This window comes from Sylvia atricapilla, chromosome 6 (genome assembly GCF_009819655.1).
Source record: "Sylvia atricapilla isolate bSylAtr1 chromosome 6, bSylAtr1.pri, whole genome shotgun sequence".
NCBI classification, from domain to species: domain Eukaryota; kingdom Metazoa; phylum Chordata; class Aves; order Passeriformes; family Sylviidae; genus Sylvia; species Sylvia atricapilla.
Genome location: NC_089145.1, coordinates 29,139,340 through 29,166,705, shown reverse-complemented (window position 1 = coordinate 29,166,705; position 27,366 = coordinate 29,139,340). Strand labels below are relative to the sequence as shown.

At 44.8% G+C, this 27,366-nt stretch overlaps 1 protein-coding gene across 2 annotated transcripts in view; it reads left to right on the top strand.

Annotated features, from left to right (window-relative positions):
• GALNT16 (polypeptide N-acetylgalactosaminyltransferase 16) overlaps positions 1-20,220 on the top strand; it is a 74,830-nt gene extending 54,610 nt beyond the window's left edge. Inside the window, exons 10-16 of one of the 2 annotated variants that reach the window (XM_066321366.1) lie at positions 3,546-3,672; positions 4,578-4,670; positions 6,754-6,837; positions 7,835-7,976; positions 9,231-9,347; positions 16,451-16,590; positions 18,977-20,220. In XM_066321366.1, coding sequence (XP_066177463.1) covers positions 3,546-3,672; positions 4,578-4,670; positions 6,754-6,837; positions 7,835-7,976; positions 9,231-9,347; positions 16,451-16,588 — 701 coding nt within the window. In that variant the 3' untranslated portion in view covers positions 16,589-16,590; positions 18,977-20,220. Of the gene's footprint in view, positions 1-3,545; positions 3,673-4,577; positions 4,671-6,753; positions 6,838-7,834; positions 7,977-9,230; positions 9,348-16,450 lie in introns of both variants that reach the window. The other variant, XM_066321365.1, reaches the window with a different exon arrangement.
• Positions 20,221-27,366: the final 7,146 nt, after the last annotated feature.

Sequence of the window (27,366 nt, the reverse complement as noted above, 5' to 3'; positions counted from 1 at the left end):
ACAAGGTGGTCAGAGCTGTATTGCTGCCAGCATAAAGTACATGTGATCAGGGCTAAACTCTCCTACAGGCACATATGCTATTATACAAGAGCTTCCACAGTATAAGAAAGAAAGAGGAACCTCCTGATATTTAAATTGTTGTTTATTTTTGGAGAATATTCCTCCAGTTCTTCACATGACAGTCTGTGTTGCCCCAGCTCTGAAGTGGGCAGCCACTACTGCAGCCTCTTCTTGTACCTGTTCTTCTCATGCAGATGAGTCTGAATTGCTCTCCCAGCTTGACAGGTCAGAGAGATATTTTTCCTAATAAAACAAGCCTCTTTGTAAGTGGAATTTGGTTACAGATAGTTTCAGAATGCAAACATTTAAAAGCAGGCTAGGGCATCAGAAACATCTGAGGAATTCAGAGACCCAGTGTAGTCTGTCCATTCACATGCTGTTTTAGGGCATGGTGCTTAAACCCATCTGCTTGCACTTAATACTGGCACAGATATTCCAGGCATCTCTCTTTGCCACATGTAGAGGGATGCAGCAATGTCACCAGGTGTTAATGACAAAAGAAAGATGAATGTTAAAGAGAGGTTCATGGAGACGTCAGGTATTCCGGGCATTCATTTAGAAATGGTGCAGATGGAGCTGGGAGATAAAAGCCTTACTTTTTGTAGTCAGCTTATGTAGCTTTTCTGTAGCTAACACTGAAAAAAAAAAAAATCTGTTTCTACAGGTTCCATAAATGTCACAGATTTGTAAATAAAACCTTTCAAAGAAGAATTTGTGTGTGTTTCCTAGCACCTGGGAGAACCAATTAGAAAGAATTAAATAGTCAGGAAGAGGAAACTTGTTTCTCTGAACACATCTGGGAGAGCTGCCTCTTTCTGAAAAACCATCTAAAATGGTTTTAGATGCTTTCTAAAACCATTAAATAATATTTTGGGCTGATAGTAGACTCTCAAGGTACCACATTTTAAAAACAAAATATCTAATAATGAGTCTTCTCTGTTTTCCCAGATCTTGATTCTGTTGTATGGTATCTATTATATTAAAAAGAGATATTAAATGGTGCTGGCATTGGAATCTCAGCAGTCCTAGTAGCATCAGCTAAGCACTGTGGCAGAAGTAACAGAAGCTTTTACCCAGATGTGAGGATCTCCTCCCTTATGTCCCTCAAGAGCAGAGGCAAACTCAGCTCCTTGCCCTGCTCCAGCTGCAAAGCCAGCCACTTGGCGATTCTGCCAGCCTCTGAGCTGTGGCTGTGTAAAAGCTATAAAGCCCAAAAATGGAGAAAGAATATTTCTTTAGGCTTTTCTCCATCTGCTTCTGCCCACCTGGGAATCCAGTGTTGTAGTTTGGTCTATATGTCAGCAGCATGATGCTAAGTAGAGCTCTCTGCTGTAAGTAGCATAAGTAAATTATTTGCATGCTCCCAGCCATTCTTCCATACAGAGCTTACCAAAACCCCAGAATCGCTCCCCAGAATTTGCTTCATTCTCCTTGAAATAGCTCTTGTAAAGCCTGGCAGTGGCTGGGCCAGGCTGTGTGCAACTCAGCCATGTGTACAGGACTTGCCCATTTTGCCTTGTTAGGAGGTTATTCTGTAAATTCAGTGTCTCCTGTCACTTGTCCTCATCCTCCATCAAGTCTGTTGCTGCTGAAAGCAGAAGGATAGAAACCAACCTGGATTTGACTACAAAAAAGTATTCATTGAAGAATTCAGAATGGTTAATTTAACCTCTTAAAAAAGAGTTTACCATACTTAATTGAAAACTGGGTTTTCCAATCAAGGAAAAATATTGATAATGTTCTGAAACATTATTTTTACTAAATATTACAGTTTTGAGTGGGAAGGGACTGTTTGAATTAGGTCCTCATTTGCAGATGAGATGAGAGAGTAGTTCTGTCTAAGATGGTGTGTCCTGGTTTGGAGCAAATTAGGGTGGGAAGCTCAAGAGGGTGAGATTCAGCTGCGAGACATAACAATGTATCCAAGATATGGGATGGATATATGGGATAGGAGGCAGGTCAACCCAGAACATGGTGTGAGAAATCCTCTCTTTGGAAATGGACATCACTTTCAAGTTACACATGCCAGACTGAGAGCTTTGTTTTTCTTGTAGGCCAAAGTGAGTCAGAAGCTCATTCCAGGAGAGCCAATGTCAGCTGAACACATCACCACACAGAAACTTATGTCTTGGATTTTTTTTGTCTGTTTCTAAAACCCTTCCTCTCTTCAAATCTGGAACTCTCTGTTAAAAAGAATCTGAAAATAATTAGTTCTGGATAAGAGTCAGGAAAGAAAAGAGCTAGTAAGAAATATTACAAAATACAGTCTAATCAAATTTTTTTTTGCTGAGAAGCTACATTAAATGGACCATCTTCCCCCCCCCTGCAACTCACTGTTTGAGCTACCTGACAGTATGCAGAGAGGAAAGCTATGGAGAAAGATGAAGCTTGGGAAGGTGTTAGTGTGTGTACAGGGTTTCAAACATCCATTAGATCTGGATGCATAATTTCTTTTAATTTCTAAGCATCAGAGCCACATAAATCAGGCATTACTGGAGGGAGATCCCAACTCAGTAAAGTTTTTGAAGTAATCAGTCTATACAATCAGAAACACTTTTGGTAAAGACTACCAAACCACCCAGGTAATTTTCATTTTCCTTCTTTCTTCTCTTTTCATCGCCGCATAAATTGAAAGTGGAAAACTCCTCTGGTGTGCCAGAGATTAAACTTGTGAGGACAGACCCATAAGCTTGAGCAAGGTCACATACCTTCTATGATGCAAATCAGTGCCTGCACATCAAAGCTCCATGCTCTTCTAATCCTTTAACAAAATGTTGAATCTAGCTTCAGGATAGGGTGGATTTCTTCAAGTAGCAGGATCCTTTCTGTATTTTCATAGAATACTATATGAGACTGGTATCTGCTCTGAGCAGTTCCCCCAGCAGAGGCAACAGCAACACAGTCAGTTGCTCTATTTCATTAGTGATAGAGCCAACCAAAATGAGAAGAAGGAACTCTTGTAGGGTAGATAACAGAGATATGAGGGAGAGGACTTAGCTCTAGAGATTGACTCCCTATACCCTCATCTTGTTCCGTTCTTTTCCCTTGTCTTCTAAAATCCCTTTCTTCTTCACATGATTTGCTTTACATAGTAAATTCTTCCTTCTGAATTCCATCTACGTGCAGGGGTGAGAGCAACAGAAGTCTGAAACAGAGTGTCTGTGTGGGGGAGTGGTCTCAGTCTGTTGCCAAATGCCATCCCGAGCATCCTTGCTGACATCCTGAGCAACCTTGAAGACCTGGTCAAATGCAAAGGTGTCTCACTGAAATGAGACCAAAGAGGAGCGGGACTGGAGAAGGCTTGGAAGTCCCTGAGCCGCAGTGGTTGTCTCCATTTTAACAAAGGGAGGACAGTTTCTCCTCTCTCACCACAGCATTGCTTTCCCTGATTTTGCTGTTGCAGGCAATACACCTAGAGCAGAGGGGTAAGAAGATTGCCCTTCTTGGAACTGTTGCAGCTGTGTGACTCTTGGGGTCTCTTCCAGAGCTCTCTTTCCGAGTGTGGATGTGTGGTGGCAGCTTGGAGATTGTTCCCTGCAGTCGAGTGGGACACGTGTTCAGGAAGCGCCATCCCTATGACTTTCCTGAGGGCAACGCACTAACTTACATCAAGTAGGTGTTGGGAAGTTCCTGGTAGCAGCCAGGCCACCTTCGTGTTGGGCGTGTCTGAATAAGTCTGAATTCTCTGTTGTGCTTTTGCCTGGTAACGGAGAACAGCTTGTGACTGAGCATCTGTTCTCAAGGGACAGATGAGTTGCTGTTTTCTGTGAACAAAACCTGTTCCCTTCTCTGCTGTTTGTATTGGTGTCTTTTTCCTTCTCAGTCTCTGATGAGCGAGTGGGGAGCAGTATGCCAGAGAGACACCCTGGCCATTCACAGATGCTGCCCTGTGACATGTGTGTGGGTTTCAGCAGTCCTTGGACATCTCTGTTGTCTCCATGGTCTGAGACAAAGCCTGAGGACAACCTCTACTGCAGGACAGATGGAAAGAGAAAAGAGATGAGATGAAGTGTCTGACAATGAAAATGGTCAAGCATTGCTGCAGGGCCCCAGAGAGGTGATGAAATCTCCACAGTTGGAGATTTCAAAACTCAAAACAGTCAAGACCCTGAACAACATGGCCTGATATGAAGCTAGTCTCATTTGGGCAGGAGATTAGATGTTAGACAGAGCTTCTTTCCAGGCAGAATTACCCCATAACGTTATTCTAACCTGGGAGAAGGGATACTGCAAATGCGTGTGATAATAACAATCAGGCCCAGTGCCTCTGCAGAGGAAGTACGTGTGAAAAAGTCATGGTAAACTATGGCTGTTAAATTTTTAATTTCTGAAGTGTCCTTGCAAGGCTTTGTAGACTTAACACATTCAGTCTCTATCCATCCATAGCGCCTATTTGGAACTGTCCCCCAGTACCTCCTGGCAGACAGGCCTTGGGTCTGCCCACAGTGCCTGCTGGCTGGGAGGGCAGGTTCTGCAGCAGAGCATCTCCTCAGCACAGTGTCTGCTCCCCCGTGCAGGAACACCAAGCGCACAGCAGAGGTGTGGATGGATGAGTACAAGCAGTACTACTATGAGGCCCGGCCGTCGGCTATTGGCAAGTCGTTTGGAAGGTAAGCTGTCCCAGACCTTGGTAGGAGGGCTCTGCTAAGCCCCTTGGCAAGAAAGAGTTTTTAGGTCTTCTCTGGGGCTAAGTGTGAGAAACAGAGGTACTCTGAATGCCTGGCTTGCCAGGGAGGTTGTAGCTTGAGTGTCTGACTAATGAGGTTTGCTTCTAATTCACTTTATTTTTTTTCCCCAGTAACAGTGCATAAATCATTTGTTAGCAGAAGGCCAAAGGGATCTGTAATGAAATTAAAAGACCAGACATTTTAAGTGGATAGACAGGAATGTTTTTCTGTCACAGCATGCAGCTGTTGTGGAAATGTGAGCTGTATCTTGAGCTTGATCTGAAGTTCCTGTGAAGATGCAGAATCCCAGGGCAAGCATAGCTGGCTGGCACATGGGGCATGCTGCTCTTGGTGCACTCCCCACTTTCCTGACGGATGGAGGGTAGTTTGCCTGGTTTGTAGGGTAGGAGAGAGCATAGCCAATGGTAAGATTTGGAAACACAGTCTGCAGAATTGTGCTTCTTACAGCACTTTTGCTAAAGCTGTCTTCAGGCCACATGGGACTCATTGTTATCAGCTTAACAGTTCTCTGTGACCCAGAAATCAGTGATGGACACCAAACCTGGGATGAGAGGAGAGCTTGCTGTCTGTGCTCTCAAACCCCTGTGGCTCCCAAAAAAATGTAAAAATCCCAGGAGTGATGTCTTTCTGTGGGTTTTATCTGCCTGTGAAAAAAAGGTTATTGTTGTAGCAGTGTAAGGACTTGGCAAATGTGGCTGTATCTCAAATGCATAGCTACGTGCACAGGATAATGATGCATCTCCTCCTTATTTATGACAATCAAGTCACTTTTCTTGCTGTACATTTTGCTTTATAATCATAATGCATTACATATCTTCATAAAAATAGCTTTGCCTACTTAAATTATCAGTCCTTGAGCTGACTGCAGCACCTGAGCTGGGCCCACATAGCAAGTAACCCTGCTGCTTGTGGAGCAAAGCAGAATACTGCATATTATATCTGGATATATTGCTCACGTGTTTTAGTGGCAAAATCTGCAGTTCTTGTTCACACAGACTTCCTAGTGACTTTACTGGCAGCATGGCCTGAGTAAAAACTAGAGCAGGGCATAAGACTTTGATTTCAGGCAATTTCCTGTAGTAACAGCTCTGTGAACCTGCATTAAATGTAAATTTTAGGGTGCAAATGCCTTTGATACCATCACTGACAGTTTGGCCTAAAATGCACCCTCCTTCCCCTCAATTTTGATGTGGATATAGAATCTAAGAACATTACCCTGAGGTATCTGGCCTCATGTACATGTGGTGTCTGTAGGCTGAGAATGGAGAGGTACACGGGTACAGTTGAAATTGCTTCCCAACACGCAAATGTAGTGTTATAGCTTAAAGACGAGTTCTTGGTTTCACTGCTCAGTAGGACTGCTGGAGGGAAATCCTCTTCTTCAGCCAGTTAAAGCCAGACAAATCAGCGGTGGCAGGACTCCCACAGTAGACAGCTACTGAGATATTGAGGTGATCTCCCCTTATACTCCCACCCTTCCTCCAAACTCCTTAAGAACAAGTAAATTCTCCAGGTTCTCCAGCCTGAGCCTAGACTTGCTGCTATGGGCTAGAGACATGCTTTAGCACACACAGATTAATCATCTGTATGTACTGCAGCACAGACTCTTTCTAGGCATTTTCAGCAGCTGATTGTTGTGCAGGTTTCAGGGTATGCCTCTACGGGGGCACACAGAGGCAGAAACACTTTCCTGATTCTACACCAGTTTTACTGCAATGTATTACCTAACAAAGTGGGACCTGGGCCCTGCCATCACGCTGAACCAAAGGAAGTGCAAGAGCAGCTCTCTGAAGGTGTTTGTCTTCCATTTCTATTTCCTGCCACTTGCCTCTCTCCTACTTGTCACCTCAGGTCACTGCTAGTGCTCTGAAGCCAACAGCAATTATGTGGGAGAATGAGTAATGGCAAAAAGTCACATAATTCCCTGAAACCTCCTGGTCAATCTTCATTGTTTCCCTCCCTCCTGTTCACTGCCTTATTCTCAGCAAACTGCCTCTGTTTCCAGTGTTGCAGACCGGGTGGAGCTGCGACACAAACTGAACTGTAAATCCTTCCAGTGGTATCTGGAGAATGTCTACCCCGAACTCAAGTGAGTCAGTTCTTCGCTTGTAGAAATCTCTGAAGGATTTGGGAAGTGGGTCACAATGGGAAGACGAGCCTTGGCAGCAGTGGGCAAAAGAGACTTTTGGTTGGAAAAGATTTTCTCTGTTCATCTTTTTGGTGAGGAAGCTCCTGTATTTTCCTGGCTTGCATTATCTCAGCTCTGCAAAAAATCTGCCTTCTGTTCTGCCCCACACAGCTGTCCCTTGTAGATGTGCAACAGTGGTGTTTTCAGAGGTATGGGGTGTAGACAAGTGCCAGAGCACTACACCCCTCCCAGTTTTGACTTGGTCTCTGCCTGTTGGCTGCTCTGTCTGGAGGGAGTTCAGCCAAGTAGAACTGGACAGCCTCAGTGCAGAGGTTTGGGTGGTTCAGAGAAGGCTCTGAGGAATGCCAGAACCAGCTGTCCCTGTGGCTTCCCCTGCCCTGGGTCGGGACACGGTAGTGTTGTGTCCTTGCTCAGCTGGGTAGAGCTCTGTTGTTGGCATGGCCAAACCAGCACACCCTGACAACAACACATCTTTACACCTCAGTCTGTGGCTAGTATGAGTGGAGGCTGAAATGTCCAGCTGTGGTCTGGCCTGAACAGATCTTCCCTGCATTCGTACCAGTGAGGCAGAACATGTGTTAGCTGGGGAGAAGACTGAGAAAGGGGAAGAAAGAAGCAGAACAAATCAGTGTGGATATGGCTTTTTGCTGGAAACAGCTTCTTTCTACCTTCCAGAATCATCACATTAAATTGCTTAGGGTACCCCTAAAGATCCTGGTACACCTTCTGAAACAAAAAAGTATCAGTCCTCTGACCAAGTTCTCACTTGATTTTTGCCTCCTCTAGATATTTCCAGTGGGTAGCATGATGTTGTTTATTTTCTGTTGAATATAGGGGACTGTGTTTCAGTCAGGGGCCAATTACACCCTTATAAATGTGAAAGTACTTTGGACATTTCTGTGTATGAAGTACCATGCAACTGTCATTTTACTTCAAGGATTCCTGAAAAAGAGTTGATTCCAGGAATAATTAGACAAGGAGGAAACTGTCTGGAGTCTCAGGCACAGGATACCACAGGGACTATGTTGGCTGGCATGGGAAACTGCAAAGGGACGGTGAATAATCCACCTGTCACTCAGGTAAGGCAGGCTTCAGTTTGGTGCTTTGCTCCTGCTCCTACTCTTTTTATACCTGAATGAGGAGGCCTGAATCCCTGGCCTTGGTGGGTTGACATGGAAGTGAAGGAAGGAAGAATTTGACCCTGTAATGATTTGAATAGTAAGCAGATAAAGAAGCCCATTTCTCAGAGCTCTGTTGGCTCAACAGACTCAGCAGTCAGTCACAGAATGTGAAGGTTTTCATCACTCAGAGGCAGCAGGTAGTGCTTGAATGCTCAGGGAGTGACAGACTCATTAAGAATCATTTTGGGGCTGTGCTTGGCTAGTACCCTGGCATGTGGGTAAGAGATTTTTTGGGGATTAGAAACATTCCTTACTCTGCCAGCTTGAATTGTGCTGTATTGCAGATGTGTTTCCGTATAAAGCACAAATAGAGTTTAAATAGCTGACCCCAGTGGTGGTAACGTGGTGCAGTTCTCCTAACTGCAGTGGAGCTGTGATGGTATAAACAACCTAAAAATCTGCACTCAGGCTCTCTGTTGGTGGCTGAAAGCAGCAGGGAAGCAGCTTGAAAAAGTTAAGGGTCACAGTAGGGTATTTTATGCCAGAAAATACATATTCGTGTCCGTTAACTTCTGGAAACTAGTTTGCAGCCAGAGTTCAGTGTGCCAGTTTACCTGACTTATTGCTCTGTGTTGTTACCATTTGAAATCTCTGAAAATTACTGTATTTTGTATTTCTTCCTTGGGGAAAGTATAGTAGTAGTAGTTGATAGGATCAGGTATCCATCTAGTCAGAGGGAGGAAAAAATTAATACATTGTCCCTTATGCATGCTGGTGATGTATGGATATGCTTGCATGTGTTATGCTTTGCTTGACAATCTATAGGTCCCAGATTCCTGTTGGAGAACATGTCTGCTGCGTGAAATATGCAGAAGCAGTTGCATATCATGTATTTCTGGGCTCAGGATTCTCCTTGCTTTGTAGGCCTGAATCCATAAAGCTGCAGAGCAGAGAGTTGCATGGGATCCAGGGTTAATCAGACACCTCAGATAGTGAGGGGAGTCAGCTCCAGGCTTTGAAATGGTCATGATGCGCCAAGCCTGAGCATAAACTTCTGATCAGGTGGCAACTGCTGTGGTAGTCTTCCCAGGGAGCCTTTCATAGGAAGAGAACAAAAGACAGGTTTTTAAAATATCTGATAAAAAAGCGCTCTCTCCCTCATCTGATCACTTCTGGGATCCTAATGGAACCTTTCTTTTTCTTATTCCAAAGGAGTGGATATTCAGTGACCCTTTAATTAGACAGCAGGACAAGTGTCTTTCCATTACCTCCTTCTCTACTGGTTCTCAAATCACACTGGAAGCTTGCAATCAAAAAGACGGCAGACAGGTGGGTAACTGCACCTTTCTAGTGCCTTCATTGCCACATTCCAGTGTATCTGTATCAGTGCAGCCAGCAGGGGCAAACCCAGGACTATCAAAGCACATTAAAGTCCTTTTCATCTTCTGCATCTCCCTCTCTGGTGTGTTTCATAAGCTTGGATGTATGAGAAAGTGTGTGACCAAGCAGGAAGAGCAGTATGTGAGTGTCTGCTCTGCCTGGGCCCTTGGCAGCATGGCTGGCTCCAGCTCAGCAGCACCCCAACTTTGCTTCTTGGATAAGTTTATGTGCAGCCAGATTGGTGCATGGATGAAGCACAGCACTAAAGAGAGGTAGGTGAGATTTGAGATGCTGAAGTAAGGGTGCTGTGTGCTATCATTCGTTTAGTTAATTTGAAGTGAGAGAGCTGTGGTCTCCTTTGTGCTGTCTTTGGACATGTGAGCAGAACTTTAGAGCTGACTTCAAAACCGAGTGCATGCAACTCATTTAAGAGATACTGACTGATACAAAGCACTGTATGTTCCACGTGAAGTGCTCCCTAGAGGAAAAATACACAGCAGCAATGTTCCCAACAAAATGCAGCTCTTTGAGTTGTGCTGTTCCCAAGATGTGCATCCCTGATCTGTCAGGACAAATCAATCATTTTGCCTTACAAGACCAGGTAAGGGATGGCCTCTGCAATGGCTAGGGTGCCCTCAACAGAGATGTGATGTGCCTTTTTTATCAGAACTGGGCAAGGCACAAAAAGACACAATGCAACACTGGCAGACAGCAGATTGGACTTGTTTCATTCCTAGCTCCCAGGCTTCTCTCCACACCAAGAGAAAACAAATTTTCTGTCCTCTAAGGCTACGCTGACTCTGTGCTTTCTGACATGTTTGTTGTTTTGATAGCCCAAAGGTAGAGGATGGCTCAGCTTTGACCCGTTCTGAGCAACATCTTCTTTTGTCAGTGCTTTGTAATGCTATATGAATCCTTGAATTTAGTTCTTCCTGAAAGAAAGCACTGAAATCCAGTCGTGCCCATTTATGGAAAACCTGTGTAGATCTTTGTCTAGAGGGTTGGTTAATGCAGAAATGCCTCAAAGAGTTGTCACCATGAATACACTGGGAAAACTCTGATTTTGGATTAGTCTGCAAGGGTATCCCAGGTGGGCTGTGCTTGCCTGTTCCTTTTTCTTGTCAGCAATCACTCATCCCATTGCTGTGTAATTAGGTCACTTAGCTTCTCCTTATGTGCCTCGCAGTATTTTCCTCCCTGGCAGCAGAGAGGACTTTAGCAGCTGCCAAAATCAGCTGTCTTTCTCTGCTTCCTCTGTCACGGAAGGACAAGGGTCCCCCAAGGAGGGTGGAGTCCCAGCTGTGTCAGAAGCCAGAAGAGAGATTAATTCACAGTAATGCAAGTAGGCTTATTCTGCTGCTGGAATAGGATTTATTGAGTCTTGTTGTGTTCATTATATACAGGCTCATTATAAAGACATGCACACACTTAAGGGTGTGAGCTGTTGTTTTCCATTACCTTATGTGAGCAAACTGCATTTACATGAAGGACTTGACCTAGCAGATGATTTAACCAACTGATTCTAAGCAAGGATTTTCTTTAAGCATTTCAAATAATTAGAGACTGTTTTGAATTGCAGCTGCCTTTCCAAACTGCCTTGAGGCTGAAGGGATAAGGTGGGGTGAAGTGGGAGAAATGCATTTGAATTTTAATATCATTTGGGTTGAAATGCTCTTAAATGTTGGGGTCTTTTTTGTATTCTCAATCTCCCATTTAGAGATTTCTACTTATAAGGCAAATTCTACTTGCAGTGCTCAAGTTTGTTGTGTTCCTAGGGAATGTTGTTATGGTTCTTTCCTTCCATAAACACAACAGTAATTGTTGTTAACGCTGACATTAGATTTTATTTAGCTAGAAGTCAGTCATCTTGTAAACTATTCCATTCTCTCTCCCCCTGATATTTGAGAGGTTGATTTCCAAGAAAGAGCAAAGCTGGAAGGAACAAATTCCCTCAGTTGCCCTACAGCTTGCCTGTCTCCCCATGGATACTCACAGCCCAGAGTACAAGTGCTGGGGGGGAGCAGTGCTTCCACCTTGTGCACGAGTGTATCCACTTCTCAGTTCAAGTGGGCTTCTCAGAAAGTCAGAGGAGCTGAGTAGAGGGAGGGGAGCTGAGCTACGTTGCAGAGCTGAGCCCTGACTGTATGATGTGGTCTGAGTGGAGGAGGGTGAGTGTGGGCAGCATGCATCACACACATCACGCGTACAATATCCTAAAAGGAGATGGCAGCGTGAGTCCAGCTTTGAACATCTTTCCTGTCACTGTCATCAGAGACCTGTGGTGAAAGACGTTTGGGGTTTTCTGCATGTAGATTTCATGTCTGTGTCTGAGTCATGAAAAAGCAACATTTTTGACAAAAGATGGTACATGTGATAGCTTTGGTTTTTAGTGTCCTGGGAGTAGATTGGTTAGATCATTATGACAGCAGCACACTAGACTTGATTTCTGCTTTCCAACGTACTGAAGCTGTGCCCGTGCTACACAGCTGTTCTGCATTAAACATGTCCCAAGGACAGTTAAATTTGTTGTAAATTTTGAGTGCTAAAAACAGTCTATCTAATATACAGGTAATACTCTAGCAGAGGCTTTAGAGTATTATGATTTGTGTCTAGAGTATTTTCTCAAAATAAATCTAGAATTTTGCAAGCAGGAGGATAGGAGACAGTAGTCACACGTCAGATGATTTTTGGTGCTGTCAGACTCCCTTGGGTTGAAAGAAATCAGAAATGAAATCTATTTGGCAACATGATCCTATTGATCATTCAACAGCAACAGCTGGCAGTGCTAGCAGAAGACCAGCCAAAAGCTATTCTGCATAATCAGAACTAGATTTCAAAGCAGATGGATGTTATCCATAATGTTATTTGGAGAATAGCATTTTTAGTTGAATGCACAATAAATTATTGCCTTCAGCCTTGTTTTTTGGCTCTGACTGACAGTAGGAGTGGTGGTTTAATTTGTATTATAGCGAGGACAAATAGAAGGCAAAGTGAGAGTCAGACAGTAAAACAAGAGAATGAAATGAGAAACATTGGCACAGTATTTCCCAACAGAACAAGAAATGCTGAGAAATCCTATTAAACAGCTATATTTCATTAAAATGTTCTGAAGGAATGTGACCTCAGCCTGAAAATGAGGACACTGAGTTTCATTGTGAGACAAACACTATTTGAAATCCTGAGTCCCTTTGTATACCATTGGGAAATTTTTTCCCACTTTATTTCTCAGTGTATATAACCTCAAGATGAATGCAACTTTATGTAGAGTATCTGAAAAGAAAAGGAGTGAAAGCCTGTCTATTTTGAAAGCACCTGACTCAGCATCTTCATGACAATAAGTAGGTAAAACAATACTGGAAATATGCCATACATTGAAAGTAGTTTTCAGGAGACCAGAGTTTCTCTTAGTTCTGGTTTAGTTTTACAAATTTAAGTGCTCATAGGAAGACAGTACTTGCTGGGTGCTGGTGTAAGCTTTTCCATCCTCTGTCTCTGCTCATATATTTAAAATTTAGTGTTCAAGACCAGTTTCATGGCTCTGCAAATACACTCAATCACAACTTACAGCATCCTTGGCTACTCCAGTGATCACCTCTCCATACATTTCTGTTTGAAGTATCTCAGTCCTCATGGGCAAAATCTGCCTTTCTCAGCAGTGCCTCCTGAGCTTGGCCAATTCTACTGTTTCACAGTTAGGATTTTGAGAGAAGCCCTGGATTGCCTGGATTACTGGGGTTTGAAAGAAAACTTTTGATTACCCTGAAAAATTGGGCTACTGTAAACCATTTCAGCTCTTGTATATATTGGATAGAAGAGGACTAGCTATTTCTGACTTTTCTCTTAGTAATTGTACATGGAGTGCTTCCATCCAGCCACCTGAAAGTACATTGAAATGCTAGATGAAAAAGAGAGAGAGAGAGATTTACAAAAAAGTGGGGGAAATTTTGGGTTGACACTGGGGAAGAGGATCAAGACACAGTATTTCAAAGAAAAAATTGATTCTTTTTTTTCTTCCTCCATCTTCACTCCAAACCTACTCTGACCAGTAAACTGTATTATCTCCATCTGCACAAGAAAGGGAGACCAAAGAGAATTTTCAAGCCAAAAAATTTCAGATTGTGCAATGCCTGTATCTTCCAAAAGCTTTCCATCCAAGTACAGGCCAGTCATAATGTCTGGGTGTAGAAGAGAGTGTAACATGTTTGCAGGAGGTGTCTACTCTGTTTATTTTTTGCTGAAGATGGTCATTATTGCTATCATTTAAAACTATCAGTCCAGGCTTCCCTTGTGGTCTGTGGAGAAAGCTGGGCTGTCCCAGGAGGGACTTAAACCTTGGACCCCTCCATAACTATGTCACCAGGCAACTGGTTTAGACTAAATTGCTCATTTCTGAGGTGGCTGACTGTGGGAGATGAGTGTCCTATCTCCTGTTTCCATCCATTCCTACCACCCACCCTCCTGAAGGGTCTGAGATAGGATGTGTCCCTGCAGGGCAGGATACTGAGCTGCCTTTGGTAATCCTGTGGTCTGCAGTCAGGCCATGTGAAAGGATCAGGTGAAGGCAGAGGATCTGCTCTGGTATCTCATGAAGGGCAGAAGAGCACAGTTTCTGATCAGAATAGGTAATATTCATCATTCTGAAAATACCCCATGCATCTGAGATGAGAAGCCCTACTTTGGCTTTTACTCTCAGTATTCTTTCTAACAGCTACATGCATGGCACCTCCCTGCAGCCCAGGTGAGCCTCACCTTCTCCACTCACCTTCTCTCCTCCTCCCTCTTCCCCATCCTGGCCCCACTTTATTTTGAACAAAGGGGTCTGGGGTGACTTGATGTACTAGGCTTTCCAGTGGTGTGATTCACTGAGAAGCTGACTGGTTTTGTTAGCAGCAGCAGTTGTGCTGTGGGGAGTCTTTGCTGGTGTCCTGCTGAGCCTGTTGCTGCAGACTCCCTACAGACATCACAGTGGGTACCTGCTCAGCATGGACAGGTGCCACAGTAGCAGGTCTCTCATCTGAAGGAATAACACAGGTAAGCTCCCATGGTGCTAGTTTTCTCCTGAACTCAAGGGGGAAGAAGAAAACCAGTGTCTCTTGGTAATTGGCCTTGTCCTCCATCTCAAATCTCGTAACAGCGTATTCTTCTACAGCAAGGTCTTTTGGTGAGCTGTGGGGTGTGTGGGAGAGGCAGCTGGCAGGCTGCCTCTCACACGTACACAGGGAGCATGGAGACTGAGAATTCACAAATACAGAGAGGTAGAGGGAAAGTGGAGGGCGAGGAAGTAGGTGTGCTTTGGAGAAGGTGAAAAGGCTCTTCACTGGGGTGTCTGTGACACTGGGGGACACAGGTGGGAGGCTGTCATGCAGCAGTGGCACCAGCTAGATAGGCACAGAGCGCAGCTTGCCAGGGGAGAAGACCCCCTCCTTTACACTCCATCATTATAGCTGCTGCTTTATGCTATTAACTCTTCCTCAGCTCTTTGCAGGGAGGCTTCTGCCAGATGGGAGCCAGATGGCTCTGGGACCTGTGTAGGCAGTGGCTTACAGCAGCTGGTGAGGGCATTGTAGTGCAAAGACTGCATTGTATCTTCCTGTCCATCATCACTGCATTCCTCTGCCCCCTTCTCCATTAAGATCAGCTTCTTCCTGCTGCACAAACAGCTCTCTTTTGGTGTTGTCTTGTCAAACAGGGCTAGCAATACTGCAAATTGATGCTGCCTCTGGTATTAAGACTTGAAGAAATATGTGATACAGGAGCAACAGATTGCTCTGGGCTTTGCGACTGCCCTGCCCTCCAAGACACATAACAGCTGCCAGCAATATGTCAGCATAACTGAATATCTTAAACCACACAGCATGTGTCAGTCCTTTTGCTATGCTACCCAAGAATTAAAATGTTTGTAGGTTTTGGCATTGTCCAGATATTGCAGGAAATTCTTAAATTCCCATTGTATATCTTTTCTGCAGTGCTCTTGAGGTCCATCAGTATGTCAAACTGTTTATTCATCAGTCTCATGGGTTAGCCAAAACATCCTCATAATATTCCTAAGCCCTTTATTGACTGAACACCCAGACCACAATTCTAACTGGGTCATCTGTGTGACTGAAAAGAATGGAGGGAAAATCCCTGGAGCCTGGGGATCTCAATCTTCTCAACCTGTTGAGCTCAGTTGTGCCCCACTAGAGATGAAGGACGCTGCCTCATCTCGGAGATCCCAAATCCACAGAGTAGTTTCTACTTCTTTCTCTTATTATCACCCACAATATTCCCAGTTTTGGGGCTTTTTTCCAGCAGGGATGGAAGTTACAGCCGTTTCTCAGGATGTATTTTTGTTTCCTGGTAAGTAGCATGACCAAAGTGGACCTTCAGGAAAGGGTTGTATATGGGACCTTTTGAATTTGATGAAAGAAGAGATGAGAGAACAATGGATAAGAGAGAGACCCAGTCAAACAGTTGGAAGTGTGATTTTTGCTTTCTGTGGACATGTTGCTTTCAGTGTTGGGAGACATTTCAGTGCTTTGCTTTCCATGGATTGGAAATGTGCCGTAGGAGGGTTTCAAGTTTTGGCAGGAACCTGGGTACCCAGGACAGAGAATAGCCTGGAAACTGTGACTATAATATGCTTTGAAAATGCTATTACTTTCTGATTTTTGTGTTGATAGAATCACACAATCATAGAATACGCTGGGTTAGAAGAGACCCATCTGGATCACTGAGTCCAATTCCTGGCCCTTCACACAACACCCCAAGAGTTACATCATGTGCCTGAGAGTGTTGTCCAGGTGCCTCTTGAATGCAGCCAAGGCTTGGTGCTGTGACCGCTACTGTCGTTTACCTTCTAGATGCTTCTGAGTATCCAGCCCTGTAACTCAGCTAAACCCTAACCCTACCTAACTGCAGGTACAGGAAATCAGTGGTTTAGAGATGCTGCCCATACCCAGATTTTCATTCTCCCCATTCGTTGGAATTTACTGGAGATTACCCTCAATTTGAAGTCACAGTTCTGTAGGGGAATGGAAGTAACATCATGTTTTTTCTGTGTCTTCTCACAGAAGTGGAAGATGAAAGGCAGTTTCATTCAGCACTTTGTCAGTGGTCTCTGCCTGGAAAACCAGACTGGAAGAGTGGTGACCAACCCCTGTCAAGCAGGTGTACGTGGCCAACAGTGGGAGCTGCTACAAGCAACATGATGGTAGCACAGAGATCTCCTTGTTTCTTTGTGCATGAGACTTTGGGAACAGAGGGGAATCAGGAAGGGAGGAATGGTTTTGTATGTCTGACCCTAAATGTTTTCATTGTGCCCATCAGTAAGCCACCATTTCAGCTGAGCACTTGATGTTTTTGAGCTTTTCAGAGAAGAAGCTGGGGATGAGAAGGATCAGGACAGTTGTCAAAATCTTCCCATCTGTTGTCTTAAGTTCTTCTTTGTAGCTGATGCCTGTGCACAGCTGCACCTAGAGGTGGAGGAGGACCCAGCCCAATACTTGCAGGTCTCCCCATCCTTTCCTTTCTCTGCATCCAGAGTCCACAGCCTTCAGTCCAGCAGCTTAGGCTATGCTTGTACAAATGTTGGTAGCTCTTTGGCTTCCCTGGCCTTTGGCTCTAACATTGTGCATCATTGTTGCGTATGTCTCTCAGTGAGGACTGGCCAGAAGAGTTATCATGGTCAGTGGAGAGGCTGGAAAACAGCTAGCAGATCCTGGGAGCAAGTTTGTCATCTCTTTTTGGGGGGCCCATTCCTTCCTCTGCCCACAGTAGCTGCCCTACAGCCAAATGTGCTGAGGTTGGGCAGTGCTGACAACAGAGACTGAAAAAGTACAATCTCTTTTACCAGCCTAACCAGAGATTGTTTCAGGGACTGAAGTCTTGATTGTTTCCTGCTGAAGTCTTCCTTACAGCTTTTTTATGTGTGGAAGGCCAGCCCTACCTCCAGGAGTGGCCCAAGCCTGCAGGTTCAGGGTACCATGTTCTGGAGGAGCCAGTCAGAGACAGATGCCAACACTTGGGGATGTTAGGGAAGCTGGGACTGCTCTCTGGCTGCTCTTCCTGGTGCTAGCAGCCACTGCCCACTGCAGCCCACCCCAAAGGTGGTGCACAGAGCTGTGTGGGCAGCACACACAGAGGTGCTGTACATTGCTCAGGCCTGTGGCAGGAGCCCACCTGGATCCCCATTGTGATAGACAGAAGAGGACAGACCCTAGGTCCAGCAGACTTCTTGCTGCTGGCTGGGCAGGGCCACAGCTCTCATGCTTGTCTCTCCAGTCCTGTGAACAGAGCCTGGCATGACAAACCACCTACTTCCTCTGTCTAGTTGCTTTTCCTTCTCTCTAAAAAAGATGAGGCAAAAAGGCTGGGGCTGCTCTACTTCTGACATTCCTCTCTCTTCCCATTGAGCACCTTGGGGAGAGGTTAGCTGGTGAAGCTGGAATTGCCTCCTGCACAAATTCTGCCACAGTGCAGGCCTGCCCTAAGAGAGGCTCCTTCATGTTCTGGAGACACCAAAGACACTGGTGGTCTCTAGCTGGCATCCCAATCATGCTCCCAGTTTTCAGTCAGCTCTAGGCACGTGTGGGTCTTTAAACCTGCCAAGGAGTGCTTACCTGTTCAAATAAAGTCCCCATCTCCTAACGAGATTTGTTAAATTTTCCTCCTGAGGTAGATTTTGTAAACCAACCCTCCTTTCCAAGAACCTGACAGGGGAACCAGATGGTGGGACTCTCTTAATTAGGCAATTGCTTGCCTGGATCCTTTCTGATCTGGTGTAGAAGAAACAAGTCGTTCATTTGGATTCTGAACAGCTGTTTGCTTTTGATCATGTTTATATCTCTTTTTAATTCTTTCTCTTAGCTTGATATTAGCCTGAACAGTTGACAAAAGAACAGATAATGTTCTTCATACATTGCATGTGCTTAGTGTGAAAACTGGACAATGTTTTTTTGTTTAAAAAAAATTAAATCCATCATGCTGCAGGAGCTCTTATCCTGTCTCCCCCTTCACTTTGATACCAGATCCCCATCTCAGCACTGATTCGCCAGCAGAATGACCTGTCTGCACTGTGAAAACTTACAAAGGAGTTCTTTTTGATCCTTACAGAATGGTGCAGCTGCTCTTCTATGTGGAAATGAGGGCACTGACTCTGCAGTGATTTCTCTTTCCCTGTGTAGAGATGCTTTGGGCCAGAACCACTGAGGTCAGGAGAGGGCAGAGAGGAAGGAAAATAGCCTAGGAATGGAACAAGAGCATGCCAGACAGACTCACTGAGGGGAGAGATGCCATCCTATTAGCCACTGCATTTTTAAACAAGAATATACAGGAGACAGTCCTTTCAGAATAGCATCATTATGCAGTAGGAGACAGGAACAGTGAAGGTCTAACCTACCTGGCTTGAAAAATATTAATGCAAAGATATGTGAAGGGCCACTGAGCTGGTACTGCTTCTAAGATCTGTATACAATTAAGTGTGAAAGGATTACATATTTTCGTCAAAACAAAGCCTAAGTGGACCATCTGACCTCCCCCCATTTCACTCTGCAGCAGTTTATGTGTGGCAGCTAACAGCATGTTCACTCCTCTACCAGGTACTGCCTCCTTCCTCCCTGCTCCCACTCTGTGTGTGCAGCTTTCTTGCAGTTCCTTCTTCATAACCACTCTGGGACCAGGACCCAGCTCCTCTACAAACAATGCTCCTGACTGCTGCAGACCACAGAAGCTCTGCTTATTTACAGTCTCCAAGCTCTGGGCCAGCCCTAATTTAAAGGGCTCTTGTCAGCATCATGACACCTTGACTGTGTTTGGCTCCCATGCTGGAGGCTGCTGACTGCTCCTGGAGCAGACATACCTGGACTAGCTGTGTTGATTTGTGCCTCTCTCCCTACTGCTCTCCTGGCAGAGTGTGAACTGGCATCCTTCTTGGGCTGTGTCTTGGTTTAGGATAAATTTGGGAGGAAACGTCCAAATGGGGTAAGCTGGGGCTGCTGAAGATGGGACACTCTCCTTCTTCAGGTGCCCTGGCCTGGGGGAGGAAAGAGCAAAGGTGGACACGTGCTAGGAGTCAATAACTCAAATTAGTTGTGGAGTCTAGAGTATCATTTTTTACTTCTACCCGGTTTTGGACATGTTCACCTGAGGTCACCTCCCAACTGCTCACTCGTCTGTCTACTAAAGCATTGCTTTAGCCTAACGTAGACCTCCCCACACATCATCTTTTGGAAACTGTTGGTTTCCAATGTATTTTAGCAGTTGCTGAAAAGGAGGTACATTACAAAAGGCTGCTGTCAAGTGTGAGCAAACTGAACTACTTCTTGGAATAAACAAAGTCTTGTTCAAACTCATTATTAGCATACTCTACAATTCCCTTGCACTGAAGGGAAGGAAGAAAAATGCTATCTCTACTTTTTTCCCCAGGGTCCTCACAGTGCCATGTTTTGTAACAGGTGTCTGTTAGGACTTCTTCAAGCAAACTGACTATTTTTAGCAGTCAGAACAAGCAGCTGCTCACCCTTGTTTTCCTGTTTACTTTAAACAGCCCCCTAGACTGTCAAGACAGAGCATTTGCATTGGTAATACCCTTAAAGAAAGCTGTTACTGTATCAGAGCATCCAGTGTAATTTCCTGTGTTGTGAACCAATGGGGGTTTATTTAAGAGCTGAATCTACTGTTGTACAGAAATCGGTTTTAAAAGATTTATTTTTCCCACTCACTTGTAAGTTGCACTTTTGCCAGATGTAATTTATGTGGAACCCATATTAGTTTTCCTTTTTCTTCAAAAAAAGCATGTGCCAGAATCTGTTAATGCCTGGAATAAAATCCGTTTTGAAATAAACGTTTCAGCCTGTTCTTATTCCCCTTCGCTTCCTCTTCTGGAAAAGAGGCTCCTTTCTTGTCTTGTTCCCTCCTCTGTCTCTCACTGGGTTTGTTCCCTAGATATTCATACTCCAGTTCCTTGCATGGGTTTGTGAGTTGCCTCAGGAGGGATACTGCTGGAGCAGGCAGAGATGCTTCTAGGATACAATGATGTACCAGTTGAAAAGGAGTGAAATAGTCCTTCTCAGCTGGATAGGGAGACAAGTATCCTTCCTGGCAATTAATGGGCTGACTTACATGCTGAAAGAAATAGCTGGGGTTGTGGGGAATTAATTCCTCCTGTTACTCCCTCCTTGATACTTTCCTTAAGCTAGCAGTCTGCCTATTTTTTACAGAAGCCTCCCAAAGACCTTTCTTCTGCTTCTGGCTTGAGGCCAAAGAAGCATCACCACCCACAGGTGTCTCCTAGCATGTGCATCACTGAGCTTCAAATATTGTTGCTCTCCAAGGAGGTTGGTAGGCTTTTCTAACCTCGTAGTATTTAAAAAAAAAAAAAAAAAAAAAAAAAAAAAAAAAAAAAAGGTGAAAAAGAAAAAGAGAGGAGGGAGGAAAAAAAAAAAAAAAAAAAAAGAGAGAAAAAAGAAAGCACAGACAGCTGTGCCAATTTGGAGACTTTGAGTTTAAAATCAGGGCTTAACAACCTGCCAGTTCACCTGGCAGAGGCTTTTTCAAACTAGGATCAGCTGGGTCTGCCTGCACAGAAAGCAGCTGTGCCAGAGAATCTCTCTAAAGAAGGAGGGTGAAGGTATGCTGGAAATCATCTGGTGAGGGGAACCACTGCTTATCCATGCTGCCTGGTGTTTGAGTGCTGTGGGAGCTCAATAAGAAGGAGAAGAGTTGGGGCTTTCTTAGTGCTGCTCCTGTAGCAGGACATGTTTGGGCTGTGTCCCTGGAGCCCTGCCATGCACACCCTGAATGATGACCACCAAAGTGCCCTAGAAACCAGGAGGTTCTTTGGCTGTAATGATGGCTGGGAAGACTTTTTTTAGTCCTGCCTAGGAAAATGATAGGGTTTTGATCTTCTGAAGAGCCAGACTAGGGCAGTTGGGAGTGAAGGAGAAATGGGTGAGGGCTGGGTTACCCTCTGAGGAGGATAGGGTCAGACATGCAGTTGTCTGACACCTACATAAGATAGAGAAGAATTTGGAGTGGAAACAGGTGCCTCAAAAGGGACTAGAACATCATGTAGGAAAGTTATAGGGGAGTAATTTCTCTGCTGGAGACTGAAAACCTAGAAACACCATGTTCATAGCAGTCATACAGCTGAGTCAAATTCAGTAGATGCTTTATCTAAAATGGAAAATCAAGTGTTGTTTGGATTTCTTGTTTTTTGTTGGGTTTTAAAAATACTTAAATACTTTATTTGATAACCCACAAAGCAAATTATTTTCTTAGAAAGGGAGGTATTCTCCAGGATACATTCAGTAACAAATCTAGGTGCTAAGGGACCATCTTTTTCTGCAGTTTGTTAAAAGGTATTTGCTTGATACAAAGACTTTATGGGAGCATCTCTTAATTCTCAAGACCCTCTGCTATTGGGCTGCAGGGTGTGTGGAAGGGGATATCTCTCGCCCTCTAACTGGACTTCTTCAGCATTTTAGAAGTACAGAAGCATCTGGAAACCTGACTGCTGCTCTTCCCTTGAGCAAGCATCCTAACATGCTCTCTGCACCCTTTAACTTTTGGTCTTTAATGCTTGGTGAGTGTTCAGACAGGAGCTGAAGAGCTCCTGTATCCCTCCCTTTTAGGGGGCCTAAGATTCATTCCTTCATCATGATTTGTGAGAACTTTAAACAGAAGCAGAGAAGCCTTGGAGAACTGCAAATATTGAAATCAAATGTTTAGATCTACCTGGAACAAAACTTGTTTTCAGTGTGTTTGTTTTGCTGCTATAGTAGCAAAAAATCAGCAGTGCAGTTCCCTCTGAAAATAAACAGGATATTTGCAGCATCCTGGGCTTCTGGTTCTGCTTCTCCAGTGGACAACTCTGTACCCATGTGAGGAGAGGAGGCATTGCCTTTCCATCACTCTCCCAGCTGGGGTGCAAGGTAGCAGCCATCCCCATTTCTAGGGCTTTGTTTCTGTATGGTGTTTTGCAAACAGCTGTGATACAGTTTCTTTGCTGCAGCATGTTGCAAAGGAGACACTGGGCAAGGGAAGCCTGGGGACATCAGAGAAGTGAACAACCTTTTGACTGATCTGCATCTGTTTGAGAAATGCTGCTTACATCTCATTAGTGACTGACCAGTTATTAAAACCAGGCCAGAACAAGGTAGTATTTCTGTGCTGAAAATGACATTGGTAAGTGTTCAGACTTTCCTTTTTTTGAATCATCCCATCTGAATGGAAATAGCTACTTCTGCTTGACCTATTGATGAAACTTGTGCTTTACAAATCTGAGTCATTAAAATAAATTCAGTTTCATCTGTACTGCATGGTGGAAAAAAAAAAAAAAGGATGAGAGAAAAGATAACAAAATAATCCACTTGGGACAAAATTGTGTTTTGAATGTGATTTTGGTGGAAACCAGCTTCTCTCTTTGATTTCCATGGAAACTAGTACAGCTTACCATTGCCTGCAGCAGAGCTGAGCTTGGCAGTAACAGCAGTGGTGTGCTGGATGATGAGCTGGCCAGTGCCTGGGGGAGGCACAAATTCATGAGCATGAAGCAAATAAAATGGGTTCACTGACCCAAAAGGCCACCCGTGAACCCCTCTGCACTTCCAGGTCTGTCTACTTTCTTTTCCCAATGGCTCTTCTCCCTGAATTTTGTGTTCAAGAGTGCAGGGCTGCTTTGCCTTTCCCCGTGATGGGTGGATCTCAGTATGCCCTTCTCAAGCAGCCTGAGCTCCTTGTGAGCATGGTGGCTGTTATCTGCTGGGGTGATCGTGAGCATTCCCAGGCTTCATCCCAGCTCTTGATGTCCCTTTTCACCTCCTGCCGTGGCATTTCCTGTCACTGCTCCTTGTGGCTGCCATGGGATCTCCTGGTGGTTGTTTAGTTCTGACCTGTGGGCCTGCTGCTGTCTGCTGTTGCTTCCTTTCAGCAGCTGGGTACCGGAACTGGCCCTGCAGTATGGCTGTGTTTTGGAAGTGCCCACAGCAGTTTCAGAGAAGTGGGACACCTGCATATGAAGTACAGAGAACAGTTTATTGGAAGAGATGACATATAGTTCACAGAGTTTGTGTGAATTTCTTTACCCACCAAAATACCTTGTTTCCCAGTCCTCCCAACATCCAATGAGGGCAAACCAGAAATCATGTCAATGCTGGTAGGTTTTGAAGGTGATGGCTTGCATTTCACCCTTGCTGTAGAGATGCAGTGTTGTTCCCAGTGCTGTGGCAGACAGAAAAGCAGTGCATGGGGAAATGCTGAAGTGGGTATGAGGACACTTAAATGTGACCATAGTTTCCATTGCAGGAAAAATGGGAAGAAGCTTGATGAATGCCTTTCAGCCCAACCAGTAATAGAGCAACAAGGTGAAGAATAAAGAAATGCGAAAGGAGTAGGAGTCCTCCTGTAATGACTGGGGGTGTTTCTAGGACAAGACTGTTGGGTCAGGCTCTGAGGAGCACATAGAACTGTCTCTTGTTTCTAGTGCCAGCTACCTCCAGCCTTTCTGCAAGCTGTCCCATTTCCATTTCAGGGGACAGCTTGGCCTGTGCCAGCCAGCACTTGGAGAAACATGCTCAGAGTGTGACTTTCAAACCCAGCTCCCACAGAAGGGTTGTCATGCCACTGGCAGTGGGTGCACTGGTGTGAGGGTGTCTGTACCTCAGGCTGCAGCGGGAAGTGGGGTACTGGGGTGAGCTGAGGCTGATATCCCAGCCCAGTCTTGGAGCCACCTGCCTCTCTCCTTGCTGTCTCTGAATACTGTTTCTTGAGTCTTGTTTCTCTGGATCTCAGTGAGGACCAGACAGTCCAAGGCCAGGACTGGACTAGATCTTTTCCACCCCTCACCCTAGTGATTCCTTCCCTTTTCAAATATATACAAGAACCATTGGTACTACAGCTGGAATTTCAGTGGTGAGAACATAAATAGGGACAGTTAATTCTCAGTTTTGCCTCATCTTAGCAAGGGTCAGAACAAAAAGAATGTGTTCTGTTGTCATCCGTGATCCTCAGCGACTGCAAACCAGTCACATCATCCCAGTACTGCAACAGGAAGTGAACTTGAATTCAGCCATCTTAGAAAAGCATATAGGAACCTTTTTTGTTGGTGGTGTTTCCTAATAAAGCTCCTTCTGTGGGTCATTTAGTTCATTGTTGACTTTTTTCCGTGCATGATTGGTGTCTGAGTTCTCTGTGCTCATGGTGTAGCATGAAAAAAGGAAGCCCTCCCTCAGGCACCAGGCTCAGCACTTATTTGCACCGCAGCTGGCACTGCCTGGACCTCAGGCTGGGCTGTACAAGCTGCTGGGGCCACCATGCTGGAGCTGCAGCAGTTTGCCTGTCCTGATCCCCTTGCTGTGCTAACTACAGCAGTCACCACCCTGCAGCTGGTGTGCACACCAATGGCCTTGCCTGCCCCAGGATGAAATTCTGCTGTATTTAGTCCTCGTGAGTTCTGCTATCACCTTCGCTTACATCTGCATTCCTCCTTTCTGGTCTTGAAATAGATTTTATGAGTGAGGAGGCTGAACAGAGAAGCATTTTTCTTAGCAGAAATTTACGTTGGCCTTTCTCCTCACTGCTGCATTTTTCTTTCTCTTTTTGCAGGGTTGTGTAGACGTTATTCATTAGTGCATACACTTGTCAGATTTGGGAAACAGACTCGGTCTGAATTGCTCCTGCTTGATCAAAATTTCTTTTGTGTATTTTGACATTATTGGCTTTAAGAAACGTGAGTGGCTGGGACAATGCTGCTTGGCAGTCACCAGCTTTGTGGCAGAAGCAGCAATAAAGACCTGGACAAAGGCAGGTGTGAGATTGAGAGCTAGAGGGCAGCTTGGTGGTTATCTACTTGGTATTTCTTCAACAGACACGGGGAAGCTGGTGAATCAAATCCTAATGGGGCTACTAGGAAGGAGAGAAATACAGCTAATGCTTGGATAGGGTCTGCATTCTGTACTGGCATTGTTCAGGGGATGCTCTATACACATCTGCCCTCAGTGTCCAGCATCAGTTCCCTTCTGAAACACCCTACCTATCTCAAGTTGTTAATTTGCAATACTGCTTAATACACTGATACTTCTGCCCAATAAGAACATCTTAGTGCAGCTGTAGACGAAGGCTTGACTGTGTTGGCTTATCATCTGGACTGCCTTTGCTGCTCTGCCAGTGGTGTTCCAATGACTCAGGTGTGGAGGGACCTGTTTGAGGCAGAAGTCATTTTCTTTAGGCCATTTCTCAGATTTTTGAGGAAAAGCGACAAATTGTTGCAGACCTATTCCGAGTTTCCAGGTTTGCTCAGCCTGGTGTATTAGGCTTGCAGGCTGCTTTGTCCTTTTGGCCTGACAAGTTTTAATTCATGCCCTGGACCAGGCTTGCCGGCACAGGCGAGCACGGTGCAACCTGACTGTGGGTGGAGACATTGAGCTGGCGAAGAGGAATCGGGTTCCTTGCTCTTACCTCCCGGCGGATCTGGGATTTTCATGGAGTATACTCCTGTACCTCCAGGAGATTTGTTTAAGCTAAATCGCTCAGCGTGTGAGAGTTGATGATGTGGCAGCCTGTTGATGAAAACATGTAATTAAAAATGCAACAGATGTAGCGAAGTCTAAAAGCGTACCAAAGGGTCTTCTGCGGGGGGTGGAATTACGGAGTGTGAATGTTCAAACTAGTACTTTCACAGCTCCTCCCAGAGCTTCAGCACAGCTTGTTCAATCTCTCAATTTTCTCTCTCTTAAATGATTCTTTAACTGGAGGCTGCCCGTTATAACGCTGTTTACAAGGACTGTGATGTCAAAGTCCCTCTAATTACCCCAAGATGAAGTGTCTCCTCTGCTTTCTTTCTGAGGGGATGAAAGCGATGTTCAAAGAGAGCCACTTGGTACCGGAGCGCTTTTCAAAGCAATCAACTTTTCCAAGCTCTTTTTCCCCCAAGCAATCTAAATGCTAAATAGATCTTTAAAATAATTACCATATCTAAGACGAGGAGCCATTTTCCCCTGCAAACACCTGATGCTCATTAGCAACATTTAACGTGTCACACATCACCTCTGTTTACTCTAAACTTTCATGGCAGGAGTTTGTCGGATATCTGCAAGTACTGAGCTTATGCTGAAGGGTCTGAGAAAGCCTCTAGAGCACAAATGCTGTGTCCTGAGAGGGAATAAGTCTGTATTTCTTCAAAACTCTTCCATTTCTCCCGTCCAAGTTATTTTGATCTTACTAAAAATAAATTGTCCCAGTGACCTACCCTAGCCTGGCACCAGTGTAAGCCAGGTACCCAAATCAGAGACGAGCTTAGGCTGGAGCAGCAGGGTTGTAGAAAAGTTGGCTTCTACCTGTCTTTGCAGCTTCTCTTTCCCAGGCTAGAACAGGAAACAGCAGGGTCACTGGTGGGTACTTGCAGCACCCAAGAGCCCTTGGCAGGACCAGCAGCTGCCAGCACAGCTGGAGCCCCTTTGCCCAGGGATGTCTGTAGCATGTGCTGGACTATGAATCCCCCAGGGCTGCCACAAAAATCCATAGGAGGTGGCTGCTCACTTTACCTCATGTGGCTGTCAGGAATCACTCCCACCCTTGCACCAACGCAACATATCAGAGCAGGAACAGACTCTTTGGGAAACTGGGGTTTCTCAGGGTGGAGTCTTCTCAGCTCTGCCTGCTAAAGCTGTTCTGCTTTGGACTTCATGTGATAATAAACCTTGGTTTGAACAAAGGGTGTAAGATTCTAACTTAGTGGTTGAAGAGCTTTCAGTCTCTGGAACAAGGCCTGGAGCCCAAGATTACTTCAGGAATTACTTTGCATTTTTATTCAGCAACTATTTAATTTCAAGCTCATAAACATCCTTTGGAACAGTGCCTAGAATGAAAGACCTTCCTGTAAATACCCCAGCTGCTACTAGAAAACTATAATTACTTTTCCTCTGGTGCAGGTCATCCCCAGATATTCCACACCAAGGATTTCAAAAGACCCTCATCATAAGACATTCAATAT